General features: G+C 46.0%; 1 protein-coding gene across 1 annotated transcript; it reads right to left on the minus strand.

The window, feature by feature from the left end:
• Positions 1–371: 371 nt before the first annotated feature.
• On the minus strand, positions 372–20,257 carry LOC137888516 (AT-rich interactive domain-containing protein 3B-like). Its single transcript, XM_068731917.1, has 5 exons — positions 20,165–20,257; positions 19,699–19,773; positions 19,154–19,226; positions 2,560–2,743; positions 372–798 (listed from the first exon to the last, which is right to left on the minus strand). Exons 1-5 carry the CDS (start codon positions 20,255–20,257, stop codon positions 441–443), a joined length of 783 nt encoding a protein of 260 aa, XP_068588018.1. The 3' UTR covers positions 372–440.
• Between the last annotated feature and the right edge of the window lie 365 nt (positions 20,258–20,622).

Here is a 20,622-nt window from a genome sequence, read left to right on the forward strand (position 1 = left end):
ATATTATAATATATATATATATATATATATATATATATAATTGCACAGTATTTGATATGTTTTGCTGATGCTGAAAAATAAGCCTCCATAAATCATTAAAAGCCTGATCTGTGAGTACCGTTTCACTGAGGTGTCGATGGCCAGTTGTAGTATTTCTAAAGTGCGACAGAGGGCAGTATTTCCCAAAGAATGCTTCAGTCTCAGCACATCTGTAAATGGAACTCTCCAGTTCAATCCCAGCAGTCCTCTGTGGTAAACATTTACCCAGTTTAATAAAACCTTCATAAAGCATGTATTCTTCACCCGTCATAGTTACACACAGGTATGTCTCAGAGCTGCCTGTTTAGGTGCACACACACCTTATTATCACCACATTTCTATTTGGGGAATAAAGATTAGCCTCATCCAGACGCTGCCATATTTTCTAAATCTGTAGGACACTAAATAGTGTAAATCTGGTGTAAGTAATGGCGGTTAAGGCCTCTGGAGGTATGTATTCCCGCCATCAGAAGTCTCTGTGTCTGGACTGTATGGTTCCCACCTTTTTTCAGAGAGTGTCCCGGTGAGCACTGCAGGCGTTGAGGATCCCCGAGCCCCAGCCCCGAGAGCTGAAAGGTGCATCTTGGAGGAGAGAGGATGTGGGGAGCCGTGCTGGGAGAGGGAGAGAAGCGGAAGAGGCTGCTGCTGTAGCTCGGACGGCGGCCCTCGCGTCGGTTACTGTCGATGGCGGCCTGGAGCTCACCGGGGGAGCTGAGGCCTTTCCTCTCGCACTCATACGGGTACAGGTATTTCATGTACCTTGAGAGGAGAACGCACACGGACACAATGCATCAGATCACCGCAGAAACGTTCACATGGCAAGTATTAGCATTACCAGGCTTAATGGCTTAATCCAGCTCAGAACATAACCACAACCTGAACTAACTGAATCAAAACGATCACCATCATGATTTGGCATAAAAACTGTGAAATGTTTACAATGATATACTTGAAGGGGAACTCCTTCAGTGCTTGTGCGCATATATTTCGGTTTCTGGAGTGTCCTACCAACCCACAAACTGTGAAATAAGACAATCCAGCCTGTTTGGATCAGAAAACGTGATTCAACAAACCATTCAGATTTGGCCCCCCTTCCTATGTCACATGCAGGCTCATTACTATATACCGCCCCCCCCCAGTATGAGAACAAATAAATGCTTCTTTAGCATTAAAGCATGTAAATGTGTTCTAGTTGAAACCCAAAATACAACGATGAACCTGAAAAAGAGCATGATATGTCACCTTTAATATACTACATAGGCACATAATACGGGCTGTCAGCAGACGTCGAGGACAGTAACCTCTGCCTCTGAAATGTTGTTTTTCAGCTGACCAGCAACTAAATCACCATGCAGACAAGGAATCAGGAACATGGACAAAATAAAGGCAGGAAATCAGAGAAAGCGTTCACACGTGCTGCAGTAAACCGGTTGCTGTAAAACCTGTTTACGTTCAGCCGACGCGTAAACCGAGTTTTCGTCTTTTTTTTTTAAAGTGGAACTACGATATGAGGCGAGGTGCAGAAACTGATTTGTTTAGTTGGTAACGGCCTCTCTGGCAGTGTTGTCACAGAGATTCTGTCACACATGTACAAACCCTGTTTGACACCTGGTGACATGAATACACAGCAGAAACCCCCGTGTTTACATGACATCTAAGAAATCAAGTTACTGCAGAAAGCCGACAGTAACCGTCTTACTGAAGTGCATGGAATAGAACGGGGCTCAATGACAACTTGGTATGACAACGGTGTGTGTTTTGCATGCCGCGTACACTTGGATGACATCACAGGGGGCTCCACAAGTATGCGCAGTCACAGCTCTGGTATTTTTCTGCATCCTATAAGAGCTTTAGGTAAAGTGAACATACAGTGTTGTGCGTGCCGGCTGCATAATGGTGGAAAAGCAGATCAATAAGGAGCTCAGAGCAGCGTCCATTAGATAGAGCCAACGGAGCAGCGCTGCTCACAACGGCCCACCGACATTAAAAATACATAAAGGGTCATTAGCCCCCCCCCGCCAGTGGACAGGATAGAGAGGTGTTGCATCTACCGGAGGATTTCAGTCGAGATAGCGGGAGCGTTTTAGTCGCCGCACAATCCGTCAGTCAAACCCCACCTTAGTCATCGTGAACCCTGACCCAAATCACGTCAATAAATCTATGGGAATCAATGGAGGCTATGTGTGATGTAATGGACGGAGGGATTGAATGTGAAGAGGGAAAGGCGGCCTGGTGGGGGAAACAAACCCGCATGTGTACAAACACTACATCACGGGTTAATATTGACATCAGAACTCATACCAACACACACAGAACTCCACATATTCATGGTATAAGGAAGATGATTGTTTCCAGATGGGAAGTCACACACTTGAGATTCTTTATTTAGTTCCCGTAAATTAGATTAGAGTTTATATAAGATTAAAATAAGTCAGACTGGGACAGTTTTTAGCTACTGCAGCCAACTAAATTAATTTAGCCTTCTTTTTCTTTTTTTGCCACACCGATGCAAAGACTCACTGTGTGCGCAGGGTGAAAGCGGCGCTGGTGATGGAGGTAGGCAGGTTGAGTCCCTTTGTAATTTCTCTCCAGATCTTCTTGTTGATAACCTCCACCAGGCCGCCCTTCTCCGTCACCAGCTTGTACAGCATGTACAGATCCAGGACCTGCTTGGCCATGATGGGGATACGATTGACTGGGGTTCCTGTGGAGGAGAGGAAAACCATAAAATAAAATCAATAAGGTATAAGTCATACATCTGAATTGCAGCGGCTTAGTGACGCACAATGAATGCTTTATGGTGGATGAAGTGCATTTGTGCATCACGTGTGCATGCATTTTTAACATGGACCATCCCGACGGGAATCGAAGCCATAATGCTGACAATTCCTCTTGTGTGTGCGTCTCTGCTCAGACATATTGGCACCTAACACAGAAAACACATTTAAAGCTGCTGCAGTGTAAATGACGAAGCAGGGCGAATTCTAAATTATGCATTCATTCTTCAACCGATCAATGCTGAAACACCCAGAATCATTTCAGCCCTCTAGATACTGATATTAAGTGCCGTCAGGATGCTGGTAATAGAAGGGTGTCCGGCCTGCTGCCTGCACGTCTGTTAAATTTGGCTTGAAAACATATTAGCCCAGTTAAGGCAATCTGGCTTGACCTGGAAAAGGGGATTCGCAAACAACACAAAGCAAAGCGGCTCTAGACTTTTGATACAGATGCATTAATCTTGTCAACAGCTTATCTGCAGTGAGGCTTGCAGGGAGCGTGGGGAGGAGGGGGGGGGGGTGTCGCAACAGAATCAAAAAGTGCAATGTGCAACAGTGTAAGCATGAAGCGGGAGGAGGGGACTGTGGATTGTGACGACCTGCTAATCCATGGGCAGCGGTGGGTGGGTGGGGGTGGGGGGGGCTCTTGGATAGTCCAGTATAATGAAGCTCATTTAGAGGATTGTGCCGAGTAAATCCACACCCCTCTGCCGTTAGTGCTGCTGGGCCCCGGCGCAGGGGGGGGGGGGGGGTCGCACAGATTTGCCCTCGCAGCTAATGCCAGCCAATCCTTCAGCCCCTCCACAGGCTGCTCTCAATCAGACTCATTAATGGCCGTGTAAAATAGCAGTGTGATCAGGCCTGAAGATTAGCCCCGATTCATTTTCTTAAGTTAGCAACATGTCTTTAAGCCATGTGCAAGGGGCCGGGGTGAACACATGGACCTACATAAGTGTGGCAGCTCCGTCAGGGGCACCATGGCTACGACAGTGGACTACTCAATACCGGCCGTTATAGTTAGAAGGTTTCAGAAGTACAGTGTTCTCTGCTGTTGTGTTCACCGAGAATCACTCTTGAAGTCTAGAAAGACTTCCAGGAGACAAAGGTGGGACCTGTGTTTGGGTGAGGTGAGAGACACCTATAACCCGTTAACTGTCATTATGGAGCAGTGGTTCCCGACATGTATTGTTCAGCTGCAGAAAATGCTGTTCTGGGAAATTAGCCATCTTATCTCCAGAGCCAATTAACAATTATCAAAACAAGAGGGCCTTTGCCAAGATGCCAGCTTCCTCTACAGATCATGTGGATTAGATACGCACCGAGCGAGAGGAGGAGCATTCAGTATTAAATGACCAATACAAATAGTTTTTTACTATGGTAGCTATGTTACATTTTTTTAATTTCAGAAGGAAATCCAAACATGAATGGATATACCTTTTCAGAATCAGTTGTGACCAAGTTAACAATGTAAACAGTAGTATATAAATGTGAAGCTTGCTTAAAGTTACAGCCAGCAATGCACAGCATAACAGGCAACTGAACTAGCTGCTGTTCTCCAGTGGATCTCAAATGTGGCTACCAGATTCCTAATAGACCTGAAAGAAGCGGAGCTTTATTCTGAGGTGGGGTAGTAAACCAAATGTTCCACTAAACATCTCCGGGCAGTTGTCACAGTTCCAGAACACGCAGCGGGTCACAGCACCAGGAATGCTTTGCTGCCGGCGCCTCGTCAGTTATTTAATGCAGCATTGGACATCAATCCTGCATCAAACAATTAGCACAACCAGAGGGGTCAGAGATCAGCCGGGGGTTATTGATGTGTGAATTAAACTGCAGGTCAGCAGGAAGCCATGTTTTCATACTGGCCCGGACATGAACAATGAGAGCACAACAAATGAGACACAACGGCACTGGCCCCATAGTGACAGGCCAGCAGTTAGTTGGCCTTTAATTCACGCCTATGCTTTTATTCACCGCTTTATCAGCGGCTGCTGTCCAATCAGACGGGATTTTATGTTTTTACAAGGAACTACCTTCAGAGCGTGCGAGAGAGTAAACCGAACAGCTATCTATATATTTTAAGTGTGACGGAGGCGCGTTGGAAACCTAAAACAGCATTAATTAGTCAACGCTCACATCAGCCAGGTTTCACATTTCAACGTGGCCCGAGCACATGGGAAAGCCCCTTTGATAATATCGTAATTGACCAAAAATCACATTAGCAACACGTGGGCAGTTAGCCGGAGAGTTCCCTAATTTGAGAGCCAGCCTTTGGTGTCCCACATCTGCTCCGTGTCCGACCCTGGAGACATTTAGCTCCAACAGGCTTAATTAGACCGGTCCAAAACATTTCTTTTGATCGCAGCAGCACAACTCCTCTCACGGCCCCTTTAATGTGCACTCTATACCGCCGTTGCAGTTGTTTCCATTTCAGCCTCGTTGTTCACTCTTCTGCAGTGAAGACGAGAGACACCGTGATCAGCAGTGTCACGAGACGACTTCATGCCGCCGGGCCATGCCGGCCTCAAGTAGGCAACTATTGGGCATTTCATCTGCCTGCAAAGCCCTGATTTGTCCACTCGGCTGTTCTGAGCCAATCTGTAATTGGCTGCAGGCTTCACCTCCCATCATCCTTTGCCCCGGAATGATTTTCCCCCAGGGACAGGGCCATCAGGAGCCTAGTGATTAATGGCACCGGGGGTCAGAGGTCGCTCTGGTGGGAAGTGCCGCGGCTGAGGGCCCCCGAACCACTCCCTAAGTCCTTCCTCCGACTGCCACAGTGAACACAAGAGCCACACGGCTGGTCTTCAAACGGCTAGACTTCAAATGATAACAGATACAGAGGAGAAAGAAAGGTTTGACGAATGCAGATCTCTCGGGGATAAAACGTTTGGACAGAGTTTCATATTAGGTGACGTATGTTTCGATATTTTGTGCAGATAATCGACATCTTCGTATGTGCTGAACCTTATGCCCGCGATGATTTCCCAGCAGAGAAGCCATTTACAGCATTTACATTATGGGAAAATAAATCTCTCCATTAACACACAACCGAATGATAATAAAACCCATTCATGCTAACTCAGTTATACAGTGAAATATTGTGTAATCCAGTAAAAAGCCTTTTAGCCATGGAGACATTGATCAGACCATACGCAGTCTGTAATAATGACTTGCAGCGGCCCCATGCTCTGAGCAAACACACACAGACAGACTGTCCATCTGAATCAAACAGTCACATTCCCACCTCACATCCAGCTTTCTATCTCAGTGGGAGGAAGGGGGGGACAAGGTCATTTTATCTGACCCCTGACCTATTTTTAGTAGGAAACAGCTGTTCACATTAAAGGGGCTTCTATAATAAATCAATTGGGTGCCCCTGGCACCAGTTGTGGTAAATTGCATATCGCTGACTTCACATGATGGGCATTTTTTAAATAATTAAGTGACAGAGCGACAGCCAACCAACGGACAAGAAATGCATTTTTAGTGAATGAGCGTTGGCTGGTGTGAGGTTTCCCTAACATCTACCGATGGTCTGGGACATGGAGAAGGAGAGGGACAGAAGGGAACTCCGTGTCATCTCACGGCCTTTGGTTGCTTTAATGACGGTGTTTATTTCGTTGGATCGTTCTACCATCTTTTGTAATAGGTGACATGAATGCCGATGTAAAGAGCGCATAGGACGGAAAAACAGATGGAGCAGGGTGGGGGGGGGGGGGGGGGGGATAGAGAGAGGCAATCAGAGATAGATTAAAAAGTGTCAGAAAAAAAAAAAGAGGCGAAAAATAAGAAAGAGCAAATTTGTTGAGCTTTCAGGAGGGAATGGAGGGAGGAAGGGAAAAAGGAAGGGGGGAGGTGTAGTGACTTGCCAGCTGGAGAAAGACTGGATTACTGCTGTAAGGAAGGTGTCAGCCAACACAAACAGCCCCTGGCCTCGTGGCAGCGTCTGAGTCCTTTCAGAGCACCCACACCTTCCTCCTCCACCACATCCACACACCAGATAACACCCACCCAGGGATCTCCCTCTCTGCACTTCACTTCCTCAGTTCAGTAGAAGCACACTTACTTAGCGTACTAGATGGAGTGTTGGTAAGAAACTCCAGAGGGTATTACTATTGTTGGCGTTTCAAAATGCCGTGAGTGCTGCAATTCCTGCTTTTCGCAGACACCTCCAATTTATGAATTCCGTCATTACAGAACAGCCCAAACCCTTCATTAACGCGGGACAGAGAGACACTGACAGGTGAGACAGATGTCTGGTCTGCACATGCTAAGTGTTTACTTTACGCCGGGCAGCCTCCTGGCTGTTTAGTTTACGCGTCTGTACGTCGGGGCAGCATATTGCATATTGTCAGGACCCTGCTCTGCTGGGGCATGTTTGTTTTATTTTTAATGCACGGCCAGGGACATAAATGGTAAAAAAGCCTCGAGTGTATGGAACTCGCTATCTTTAGTCCAGGCAGAGCCACCAGTCGCACGGCGGACCAATTCATATCAAGTGTTGAGATATGCACCCTCCACATTCAGGGAAGTTAAATGCAACGTTACACTATAGATACATCGCTATTCTAAGCGTGACGCTTAAGCCACAGCTGATAGAGATGCAGACGGAGAGATAGAAGCAGAGGGACGCTCCTCTAATAAAGTCTACAATACAGCATTGCGGGTCGATGTGCGCTGTACAGGTTTCATTCCTGTCGTGTCAATAAAAGTGCAGAAACAGACAAAGGGAGACAGGCAAGGCGGGGAAGAGAAGGAAATATTATCTTCTGCCAACCGAACATAACGGCAGAGATAAGGAACACAAAGAGCAAAGAAAACAGAGTCTTTCCCTTGGCCGGTGAGTTTCCACTCTCAAATAAAGTGTATCCATCTGCAGAGACATTGAGACAATGCTGCTCCATCAATGCTACGACATTAGCGAGTCACGCTACGGCATGATGGGACTATAGCCGACAACAGTGCAAATAAAGGGATCAACACATGTGGGGAGAACACAGAGCAAAGAACTGTGTAGGCTGTCACATCAGGGCTTCTTCACTTTATTGAGTAGATAGAGAACACAACTTGTGACTATCAAGTAAATTAATACCTTCATATGAGGTTTTGGACTCTTGTCTCTTCCTCACAGTGTCTCAACAAAGAGAACAAATACAACGGGAGGGGGGGGGAAGCGAACCTAAATGATGGATAAGTCACTTGAAGCTATATTTACTCAGGAAGCAGCCAGAGTAGCTTCTTAGTAAGAATCATTACAGCGAGCAGACAGACAGTATTTTTAAAAGGAGCCGTCTGCGGTGCACCGTCTACTGCTTCGGCATGTGGTGTAAAACATCGCAAACCTGCAGAGGCTCCAAACAACAGCCAGCAGCTGTAAATCTCACCGGGTGCAGTTCACGCACTGGGGAGGCTCGCCCACTACCAATAATGACACTATTAGAACTTGAATTACACGATTAGAGGTCTGCCCAGTACGATTCGGCAATGAATCTCTGCACTGACAAGTCTGGTAGAGTTAACGTGGCGTTTAAAGTGCCGTTCACTGGTTTGTTCAGCCTCGGCCGTTTGACAGAGCGCCGTCTTTGAACTGAATTAGAGCGATGAACAGAGAGACAGAGAGCGAGTGAAAGAAAGGAAAAAAAGGGAAACATGACACCTACTCCATGTGTCACGAAGATGGGTCACCTGGTGAAATAGAGGGGGAGGGGGGGGGGGGGGGATTGAAAAGGTTGGATGGCGCGAAAAGTGAGATGGCCTCTCCGACTGTAACCCAAGTCCCCTCGATCCCCAGAGACCCAGCAGATCAACTGACCGGACCCCAATCAACGGCGGCTGATATGGAGCCGACAGAGAGACGGGTGAATGGTTGGTGACTCTCATGCTGCGTGGTTCTTCACCGTGACTACCAATCCATGGAGGTTCTCAGAAATAGAGGAAATCTGACAAGTGAATTTTAAACGGGGAAAATTTGGGTTCCTGATATCTACATTACATTACAGTCATTTAGCAGACGCTTTTATCCAAAGCGACTTACAATAAGTGCAAATATCTATCTATCCATCCATCCATCCATCCATCCATCCATCCATCCATCCATCTATAGCTATAGATATAGCTATATCTATAGATATAGATATAGCTATATCTATAGATATAGCTCTATAGATACATCTATATCTATATCTATAGATATAGCTCTATAGATACATCTATATCTATAGATATATCTACGTAGATATATCTATAGATATAGATCTATAGATATATCTACGTAGATATATCTATAGATATAGATCTATAGATATATCTACGTAGATATATCTATAGATATAGATCTATATCTATATATAAAAAACTATATTATAAAAAAGTAATATAATACAAGCAATACAGGTTTAAAGACATGAAATGTTGCAATTTTAAAGAAAGGTTATGGATATAATTAAATAAATGCATACATTCACCCCCCCCTCCCTCCCTTTTTTTGCTCCTAACAAAAAGGAAAACAAAATGACTGACGGTGTTTACTAGTATCTGTTTATACATCCATCCGTTACTGCTTCAGGCCCAGTCTAGCTCCTCCACCCAGCAGCCATATCTGAAGGTAACCAACCACTATCTGGGAATGTTTGTCTTCCATTAACATCTAGTTGACCAGTGAAATTGTGCAAGTGGCTGATGAATTTGCAATGTACGAGCCAGAGGCCAGCGCTTGGAGTGTGCTACTGTGACGCCAGCATTCTGTACGCTCACTTTACGATTAATGAATCAGATAATACGACCTCGACTGCATTGCACCGACCTGCTGCTGAGGGATTGATTTGACAACGCTCGACCTAAGGAGAGTGTGTTTTTCTTAATGTCTTCAGCGCTGCAGGCTGTACGCCTCCACACAACATGCAGAAACCACCTGAACCTGTTGCATTGCTCATGCATTTAGTGTGTGGACATTTCTCCACCCCCGTTGTTGCACAATTCTGTTAATGCCGCCGGGATTTGTTGTCAATTTTGCATCGCTAGTGCCGATGCAAGATCTGAGTTTTGATACTTTCCGAACACCAACAGCTATATCGGAAATATGCTGAAATGGTGTGTTAAGTTAACAAAATGGTAAAGTGCTAGAGGTGATTTGGTCGGAAAGTATTAATGTTGGATATCCAGTTCTGCTGGGAGCGTTCATCATCTCAGCCCTCCATCCGAAGAACATCCAACACTCCTGTTTGAATCGGGTTTAAAAGGCTCAAGCTGTAATGTGATTGGACTAAAAATATCTTTTGGCAAAATCAAATTTATGAGCAAGATTGTTGATAGAAGGGCGAACCACAGCAGAGGACATTTAGAGAGGAGGGGGTGTGTTCACATCTTTGTTGACCCGTGCAGTGGTTATAAACACTGATGATACGGGCCTGTATTGTGAGTTACAGTCCGGTCAATACAAGTTGTTTTCTATCCACAAGATGAACTACTTAAGAACACACTAAGAGGTGTATAGTTAACCACATGTTAATACAACATGTGCATTATTAACACAAAGTATCAAAACCGGTTTGCTTTGCAAACATTCTTAATCCATCTAGTTTTTAACCCGCGATGCATCAGACGTCAAACACACTTACATGATAAGAAAACATGTACTAGAATATCAGCCGAAGCCTTTTTTGCGTCACAATTTAAAACGTTAAGAGCTCGGTGAAAACGTAGTGGACGACCTCTGCTCTATATTTACAGACTGGACTGGAAGAAAAAGTAACCCAAGAGCTCGGCCTTGTAAACAGCCATCTCTGCTCTTTGCAGAAATGTCAAGAATGTATATGTCACAGCAACATGACAAAGGTATGTTGTACGCATAATAGAGGGAGGGGGCGTCGGCATCGACTGCAGCTTCTTGAGACAAAGCTGCGAAGGTTAGGCTCACTCGACTAGCTCAAAATAAAAGTGATCTGAGAGACGGACAGAGAGGCATACTCAGAACTAATTAAGAACATGCTAATAAAGAGTATACATGAGATAAACAACGTGAGGGAGAGAGACGTAATGGAACACACACAAAATAGAGAAATACAAAAGGTATTCTTCGGGGCTAATGAGGTCATCTGTGACAGCTCACAGCTAACGTTTAAAGCGCGAGAAGGTGGCAGTGACGTCTTCACTGACAGGTGCAGCACTGAGGGTGTCCCTCTCCCCTTCTAGCGAGCTTTATAACACAGCTAACTGCTTCGATCAATAGACACCCGGATTGACAGATAAAGCCATCAGCTGACGAGTGCCATTTGGGGCCCAGCACCACTGATCAATACGGGGGACATCAGCTGCTATAAGCCGAGGAGAGCGAGGGACATGAGGGGAAGCAGGGTGTGTGTGTGTGTGTGTGTGTGTGTGTGTGTGTGTGTGTGTGGGCACTCATCTTGAAAATTCCGACTCCCATCAATGCTAATTACTTTTGGCTTTTGGAATCCATGACAGTGAGTCATACACTTACCTTTCAAGGATTCAGCCGATGCTCTTAATGCAGAGTGACTTCAAATGAGATCAATAGCATCAACTCTACCGCTATGAGAAGAAGACAGACGGCCTTAAACGTCCACACGCTCTCAATACCTTTAGAGGAGCCCAAGTTACACGACAGAATGAAACATCAGGGAAAGGTTTTCAGCGCGGCTGCAGAAGATGAAAACTCATCCGTCATAACTTGTTAACTGACCACACCTCTCTCTTATTGGCGTACTCCCCACAACAAACCACATCGCCTAAAATGTCACCGACAAAGAGGCAATAGCATTTGGCAACTGCGCCTTTCATGTCCGTTTCTCGCCTCAAATCAAGCGTCTTGTTTTCCATTAGGCCCCTTTTGCACTCAGGTCTCTGTTACTACGCGGCTCACGCAAAGCCAGAGCCGCACTGGAAGTGAGCTCAGGGCTATTGTGCTGGTGTAGGGCTCCTCTGGGGGCTGTAATGTGTTTCATGGCATCCATCACGAGGGGTGTGGAGGCCAGGAAACTTTGCTTTAAGAGCGAGCACGAGCACACACACACACACACACACACACACACACACACACACACACAGGACACAGATGGAGATGCAAGGCATGCAGATATGCAGAGATAGCAGAAGTTTGGGAAATGTGTTGATCGCGGGAGAGCTTCACGAGGAAACAGCTTCTCAAAGAACCCCACAAAAATACATGGTGAGGTGTATATAACTATAGAGAGCTAGATAGATATATCCATCTATATACACACAATATATATATATATATATATATATATATATATATATATATATATATACACACAATATATATATATATATATATATATATATATATATATATATATATACACACACAATATATATATATATATATATATATATATATATATATATATATATATATATATATATATATATATATATATATATATATATATATATATATATATATATATATATATATATATATATATATTGAGAGGAAAAAAAGTTTAATATTTCACATGAAAGGTACAAAGGAACTGTTTCAAAATAAACAAGAATTTATTGGATCTTAATGTGGATCTTCTAGATTTATAAAAGTACGTAAATCTAGGGTATCTTCATCACACCTTTTTTCTGCTTTTATGATTAATAAAACAAATATATGACTTATTACTTTTGTCTGTTACTTTTATTCATTAACAGAGTTGAATTGTTTCTTTACACCATCGCCCCGGAAAGCCTTGTGCAGGCGTATTTTCACGCCTTTTAGAAAGTTCCTCTCTCAAAAAGAAGGACTGCTTGCTTCTTTAGTTTCAGCTGCATTTGATTTGAAATGTGTTGCGACACCCTCTTCATAAAACGGCTTGTGTTTTCACTGGCCCCTTCACACTCGTTTTGTAGAACTGTAATAGTATTTGGTTTCCAGGGTATTTCCAAATGTATTCCACTGATGCCACAACAAAGTGCGTGGATCCGAGGAGCCCGTGTTATTTTTATCCTGACCGATGACCTCTCTGGGAAGCATGAATCTGCTCGGGGCCTGCGCTCGTCCTCTTCCCCGCTCAGTTTCTTACGTGCGTGGTGATTAAGAATCTCCCAGCTCGGCGGCTTAGAGACTCAAATCCCTGTACAGTATGGTCGTAATTAAAGATGGACAGCACAGTGGCAATCCAGGCCCGGGGAGCAGTCTGGCTAAATGACAGAGGAAATACCAGGGAGGCGGAGCAGAGCGGGGGTTGGGATGAAGAGACAGAGAGAGGAAGAGACACAAAGAGTAGTCTCGGTTGGTAACGGAAACAAAAAACAAAAAAGGCTTAAGATTCTGATCTGACATCTCCCCACACCCCCCCCCCCCACACACACACACACACACACACACACACACACACACACACACACACACACACACACACACACACACACACACACACACACACACACAAAACTACTATTTCCTTTTGTTTTGAAAGACGAGAGGAGCATAACCACCATAGATGTACTCGCTCCCCACAGGCGGGGCTGTAATTTGCCAGCCAATGGGTGGAGTCTACCAAGATAATCTCAGCCCTCGCATTTATATCAACGCGGTGACCACGAAATCTTTGATCGCCAGCGCAGGGGAGGGCTTGTCCAATGAGAATAGCTTTGCCTCTTCTTTTAGAGTGCGTCTTGGAGTTATGATTAGAAAGCGGCGGTTGGAATCTGTGTGTCATTTGGGTCCCCACCCTTTCCTGAGAGTAGGGGCCCTTTGCCACCAGCGGCGGTCTTTTGGTGCGTTTGCCCGATTATCTTTCTGTCTGGTTGGTGAGCTCGGTCAGCTTCTGCCCGCTGACGGAGCGCTTTCAAAAGGGAAATGAAAGAGCACGGCCTCCTCTCTACGCGAGCCGGCCGATGCCTCCCTTAACCTCCCCCCCTGGCACCCCGTCTGTCCTCTCCTCGTCTCCTACTGTGGTTTCCTTGAATGCCCCTCGTCGTTCCTCTCTTTTCACACATACAGACACACGACGGTCACTCCCTTGTCTGCTGCCCGTCAGCGTATGCCCTATCAAAAAAAAAAAAAAGGTTGGCCCCCGCTTCTTTGGAGATCATTAATCATCCCGTGTAGGACAGGAGGCCCCTTAATCCAACCCCCCCCCCCGGCCTCACTGAGCGGGCCACAGTGCGGCCCTCCGCCCCTATCCCCCATGGTGTTATCAAGTTTCAGTGGTTGTAACTGTAGCACAATAAACAGAGGGGGAAGGAGAACGGGGTGGTGGCAAAGGAGGAGGAAGGGGATGGAGACAGAGAGAAAGACAAGAGAGGACAAAATGTCATTTCCTAACTGCATTTTATTGGTGCATTCGAAGTAAAACCTGCTTCTAGGCTCTTAAAAACTGCATCGATTGTGAGGATTGCATCTTTAACGATCCAGAATATAGAGATAGTTGAAAAAGGTTGATCACACGTTCGCAGATAACAACTATTGCATGGATTGCGTAACAGTTATCCAGCAACGCGGCAGTTGTAAGGTCGATCTCAGATGAAAATCATTCGGCCCGAAACCCGACACCATCTAAAATGGACAAACGTGCACACAATGCCCCGTGTTTTTGTTGCTCAACCAACCAGGTGCTGCCACTTTCCAGAAGTTGTGGGGTGTTAACTAAAGGAAAATGAGGCCATATCAAAGAGCCAGAGAATGTTCCTATTGTGGTGTGGTGTTTGTACAGAGGGCCCGCCTGTTACGAGGGCCAGTGTGAGGCTGACCGGGGGAGTAATATAATGCATACATGGATCCCCCAGAGCCCATTCATGGTGTAATTGGTGTGGACAGAGCTCTCAGTCTCAGGGTTACAGTTAGGGAACTTCCTCTAATGTCCTGCTGGGAGGCCGCTCTTCCCACGTCACACAAAAAGACAGATCCAGCGTAACCAGGACAGAAAATGTATTCTCTCTAAATGTGAAACACTGGCCCAGATATTTTGATTTGTTTTTAATGCAAATCATGTTTTCGTGCGCACGCGTGTGCGTGTGTGTGTGTGTGTGTGTGTGTGTGTGTGTGTGTGTGTCTGTGGCGGTTGGATTTAAAGTGGCAGATTTAAAAAATAATTTTAAGTAAGGGAAAATACAATTGGAATGGCACATTTTTGACCACACACAGTGTTCTTGAATGCTGGGAGCACACCGAGCAGAGCGGCTGACGGTAGGTTTGACAGCAGAGCTGCAGCTAAATGAGACATCTCCATTATAATCATTATCTCCCCTTCCTTCCCTCCTACTCCTTCCTCTTAATTCTGAACATCTTTTCCCCCAGCCCCGTCAAGACCACTGCAACTTAATGACGCAGACAAGTCCGGCTTAGTGCTTTATTGCTATTAACGGGCCTAAATCGACTACGGAGGGATTTTCCCCTAAAATAACTCTTAAGCAGCGATAGAACACCATGTGGCCCCTCTTAAGCTGAATCTACACTTGACATTAAGAGCGTCACACTGGGATGGATCTAGCCTTTGCTGACCGCGACGTGTGGGGTTTTCTGGCTGGAGTAGAAAGAGCTAAAACACTTGTCTTTAACCCCCCCCCCCGTTACTCCCTCCTCTCTTGACTGGTGATTTCACTGAACAGGAGCCTCTCTCTCTCTGGCTCTGTCCATCACAGCCTGTGGCCATTAATCATCTCAAGTGGACAGCGCTGACAGGCAGTTGGCTGCATCACTCTTTTATTTTTTTCCCTCTTTATCGTGCACCCGTAGCTCTCGCAGTCTCCCCGACTCCCCCCACCCACCTCGATCACCTCTTCACAACCCCACCTCCTGCCCCGAACCCCCATCCCAAGTGAGAAAGTGGCCGGGGTGTCGAGCCATAACAAACATTCGCCCATCTGCTTGATCGAGGCCTTTGAGGTGGTCAATGGCGTCGGAGATTTTCTCCGCGCTCCCAGTGGGGCGTGAGACCGCAAAACACAACCTGTAATGGATACGATGGACGCGGATGTCTGCGCCACTCTGCGAGGGCCAATACCCTCCACCCACACTCGTCCAACACGAGGAGTCCTCGTGCATTTACATTACATTTGCATGTCGGGGCCATTAGCGGATGTTTCTATCCGCAGCGAATGACGGGATGCTCTTCAGTAGAACAAAGCCAAGCTCCTCTCTTTAAAAAAAAAAAAAAAAAGACGAGCAACAAATAGTGCGGAGGTCAAAGGCGAGAGCGAAAAAGGGGCCCAGCGACGGGGGCTGAAAGAGTCAGCGAAGAAGTAAAGGTAGAGAGGATTTGCATGTGTGGCTTCTGCCGTTTCTGGGATTCAGAGCCCATCAATGGGCCCCTTTACACACAGACAGGCTTTAGGACAGCTGCTAAAATTCCTCAACCATTAACACTCTCACACTCACACACACACACACACACACACACACACACACACACACACACACACACACACACACACACACACACACACACACACACACACACACACGTGCCTGTTTTTAAGCGCAGAGGCAGGAAATGGGAATCCCTCGTAAGTTTTCCTTCCGCTGAAGCTTTCCTCTCAAGGCCTGGAGGCCCCACGACGAGGTGGGAAAAAGCACTTCACCATTTGTCTCTCTCCGACCAATCTGCTCCACAGAACGAGGTGGTGTTTTATAAGCGTTCGGCTTGGAAGGTCAGTCAAATGAAGAAGCCGGCATTCCCCATATCACCAGCTGTTCCGCATGGCAACATGAAATTAAAAAAAGGCTTTCCAAGTACTCTGTCATTTGAAAAAAAGAAGAAAAGTGCAATAATCTAGATCCGGTATTGGTGAAGTGAAATGGAAGGAGGAGTAAAACGCTCAGTAATTAGAAGGTACCATTAACGAGAGCTTAGCGAGGCTTGCTCTTCATCTCTTGCACTCTTGGCACCAACAGCAAAAAAAGGGAATCCAACAAAGCCATTTGCTCCCTGTGATTAAGATGGTGGTTTGAGAGACAGCAGACGTCAGCCAAGTGCCTCTTGTCTTAAGGGAGGGGTGACCAGCTCACTCTAGAGTAGCTGAAATTATACCCTACCCTCCTGCACAACGGCCTCTAATGACGATAGCGACGTCTCGGCCACGTCTTGCATCGGCACTTGAAGCGCGGCGTTTTATTCTAACCTTTCCAGTCATTTCTATGACAGCGTCTTTTCTCTTGTCCATCTGGTGCCCTTTCACTTCCCCCAGACGAAAACACAAATAATAAAAAAAAAAAACCTTCTTCCTCGGCCCTCACACTTTTCCATTATAGATGAGCCCTTTGGTGACAGTAGTGTTTGTTACAACTGTTGTTGGCCACTGACCCTTGCACCCCCGACCCCCCCCCCCCCCACTACTGGGCACATGTACGGATGATGATGAGGATACAGGAACTTGATCCGTGCAAGCCGATTCCAGTTGCACTCACTGTCATTCACTCTGGAGATGTAATTGGGCTAAACAAGTTAAATAAAAATGTAAATGAGTTGTAATAAAATTCAAAGCTAGCAGTGAAGCGGTCCTCTTTGCTTTGAGGTGGGTTTTACAAGCTAATTTGTCTTTAGTTCTTTTCTTTTTCTTAAATCCATTTTATAATATATATCATATTTGTGTTGCTCAAAACAAAACAATAGACAGACAACGAACAAGATGTTAAAAGTCAACCTGTTTTTTCTCGCCTCAAGTAAACGCCAATCTAGTGAACATAATGCGACATGGCGCATTTTTAATCAGCCAGTTATCTGCTGTCGGGTGGCATTTTAGTCAGCTTGATGGATTTCCCCGTCTGACCAGCACGAGTAAAGGGTCAGCCCACCACTCCCAGCGTCTGCCACTGGACAGAGATGCTAACAGGGCCCTGACAGATCCTGTCCCTCCCTCTCTCCCTCTCTCCCTCTCTCTCTCCCCAACCCGGCTTAATTCATCACCCTCCAAACAAGACCCCCGGGTGCAAAGACCAGACCAGACACTCAGAAGCCGCTCCTCCCGTGAATGAGACCATGCACACGGACCCGGCTGCACAAAATGTTACGCACCACCATCATCACCACCATCATCATCATCATCATCATCATCATCATCATCATCCGTCACAGTCTGAGTAAACAAACTATGCATCACGTACACAGTCGCATACATGGTATCACCCATCATAGCCTGTGACAAAACATAATGAAGTATGAACACACACACACACACACACACACACACACACGCTCGCAGACCTTCATCACCCATCACAAGCACTGCCAAAACATCATGTAAAGTATGCGCCACTGTAATAACATTGTGATTCACCTTGGGAGGTATTGCTCAAGCCACGGAACTCGTTTGTCAACAGATTTGTCTGATATGAGCATAAGTGCATTAGCTGCCCTGGTCATAGGGGTTTTGTAGGCAGTGTCAAAGCAGCACGCGGTCAGCTGAGCCTCCCCGGCTGTTGGCCAACTAATTAAGTTAGGCCGGTGCCAGATCCTCTCGGCTCTGATACTGCAGTACCACCGGATCAACCGGGGAAGATCTCACCTGCTGATCTCACCTGCTGACCCCTTATAGGCTTTACTCTGGGGAGGGGAATTAGCAGAGGATTTTCTTAGCCAGTGAGAGTTAGAGCAAGTTTCTTTTTCTTCTTCTTTTTTTTTTTTTTTAAGTTGATCGGTGACACTTGACAAGCCAATACATTCAGAACAACAAAGCCACAAAGGAAACAACCTTTACATTGATATCTTTGTCCTTGCTCGGTTTATATGGACTCTAACTCTAACTCCAATCAATCCACAGTGAAATTCCAGAACAGCAACCCCGCCTCACAGTGAGACAGGAAATGACTCTTAAGAAATGGAAGTTGTGTGGTATTTGCCTTTTCCACATAGGCAGAGGGAGGGAAATTAACTCCAACCAATTTCACATTTGTGGCAACTCTTAACAACCCCATAGACATCATGCCTTGTTACACACACACACACACACACACACACACACACACACACACACACACACACACACACACACACACACACACACACACACACACACACACACACACACACACACACACACACACGGTTTTCCAGTTGAAATGTATATTATTATACATATTGTCTACAGGATATAAAGCCTGAAACCATAGAGCTAAACCCAGACGTTTCTGATCAGGAACCCATTGACAGAGGAGAACAACAACAACAACAACAACAACAACAACCCTATTTCAACCAAGCTGTAACTGTAGAAAAGGTGCTTAATGATTGGAGGTTGAGTAAAGATTTCCCTGAGATTCAGATGAATTCTAATGAATAGTAAGTGTATGCCTCAGCCTGCGCCCAAACTAAAGGAGGCAGATGCTTCTTAACACAATGTGGATTTCTCGGGGGTGCTCTTACCTCTCTTCTGCATGAAGGTGAAGAGGTCATCCAAAAACTCTTTCCTTTTGGGGTCATTGTCCAGTTCATACAACTGGAAGAGGAAACAGAAGCGTGTTAGAGCCACGCTGCGTCTCTGCGTGTCGCCATCGGTCGCCTGCGGTTCTGGCTGCGGTTCTGGCTTCGGTTCTGGCTGCGCGTCGGACACCGTTGGCTCTTGTTGTCAGCACCACAAGCCGACATAGTCTCTATTTGCAAGGATTAATTCGATCGGCCGTGGAAAGTGTCGGCTCATCTGTTTTGTTCGTCTTTGCGACGTTCTTTGCAGTACAAATGCTGCGTTTCCTCTAACACAGGCACACAATAATACATGCATGTCACCGGCTCTCTGTGGTTTGCAACACTTAACTGAAGAGGTGAGGCAACATGACACAACACATCCGTCAGTCAAGAATGTTTCAAAACGGTTCACTTATTCACAATCGCCACTAGTTTGATATCTATAAGAACGAATGTGGTCATGTAAGTGGTGTCCAGGCTTTTGATCACAGCCTCCAGCCGCTTACCTTAGCAAAGTCTCTGGAGGCCTCTCCTCTTCCTCTGCTACTGTCCGCCTCATCCGCCCAGCCTGCACTGCCGTTCTACAACAGACGAGAGAGAGAACACACAGATGGGGTCAGTAAACAAACAGCTAGAGTACAGACTACAGACTGTAGTGGTGTCTAGTATTATTCTTATTGTTGAACTTTGCCTGGCACCACCACTAATGTGGTCCACTAATACAATCACACATTTATAATTCTGAAGAATGGACTTGGATCTCCAACATTTTTTGTCTGAAGTGTTGATTTGATTTCTGTCAAAGATTCCATCGGGTTGACGTTGGTGGAAAAGTTCATGTCTGGCCAAAAACATAAGCGCAAACTCCAAGCTAGTTACAACAACTACCAACATCCTGCAACACAAACACACGAAAACTCCAAGAGTGCATTTTTCCAGGGGTTGGAGGAGTAACCTCTGGAGTTATTGTGCCCCTGAGCCCCTGTGTCCCCCTCCCCCTTCATCCTCAAACATCTCCATTTGACCTAAACCATCTGCATCTGGGCCTGCCCTGCCCCCACCCATGTCTTCCGACCCAGCTGGATACAAGGGCCCCCCATCCTTCAATCTTAACGCAGCTGTGACGGGTAGCCAAGTTCATGGAGTGTAGCTGGCTGTCAGGAGGGGCCAAGGGAGGGCGGGCTGGTCAGTAGCTCTAGCGCACACACAACACAACACACACACACACACACGCACACACACACTTGCAGAGGCGGATCATGGTTGTGTGTATGTTTGTGAGTGCAGGGGGGGGGGGGGGGGGGGGCAATGGCCCCACAAGACGGGAAGGAAGGAAAATAGGGGCAGAAAGGGGTGCACGGTATGTGGCGAGCAGGAATGTCTCCTAAAGACAAAACCTATAAAAGCATCGGGAATCAAAACAAGATCCG

The sequence above is a fragment of the Cebidichthys violaceus genome, unplaced genomic scaffold (assembly GCF_023349555.1).
Source record: "Cebidichthys violaceus isolate CVI_PGR_0920_01 unplaced genomic scaffold, fCebVio1.0.p SCAF_546, whole genome shotgun sequence".
NCBI lineage: Eukaryota > Metazoa > Chordata > Actinopteri > Perciformes > Stichaeidae > Cebidichthys > Cebidichthys violaceus.

Bases quoted from the DNA above. Each gene is read 5' to 3' on its own strand.
- LOC137888516 (XM_068731917.1), bottom strand. From the start codon at position 20,257: ATGGGTGGGGGCAGGGCAGGCCCAGATGCAGATGGTTTAGGTCAAATG. The intron at 19,227-19,698 runs GTAAGCGGCTGG...TTCCTCTTCCAG, and splicing joins CCTCCAGAGACTTTGCTAAG to TTGTATGAACTGGACAATGA. The intron at 799-2,559 runs GTGAGTCTTTGC...TCTCCTCTCAAG, and splicing joins GCTTTCACCCTGCGCACACA to GTACATGAAATACCTGTACC.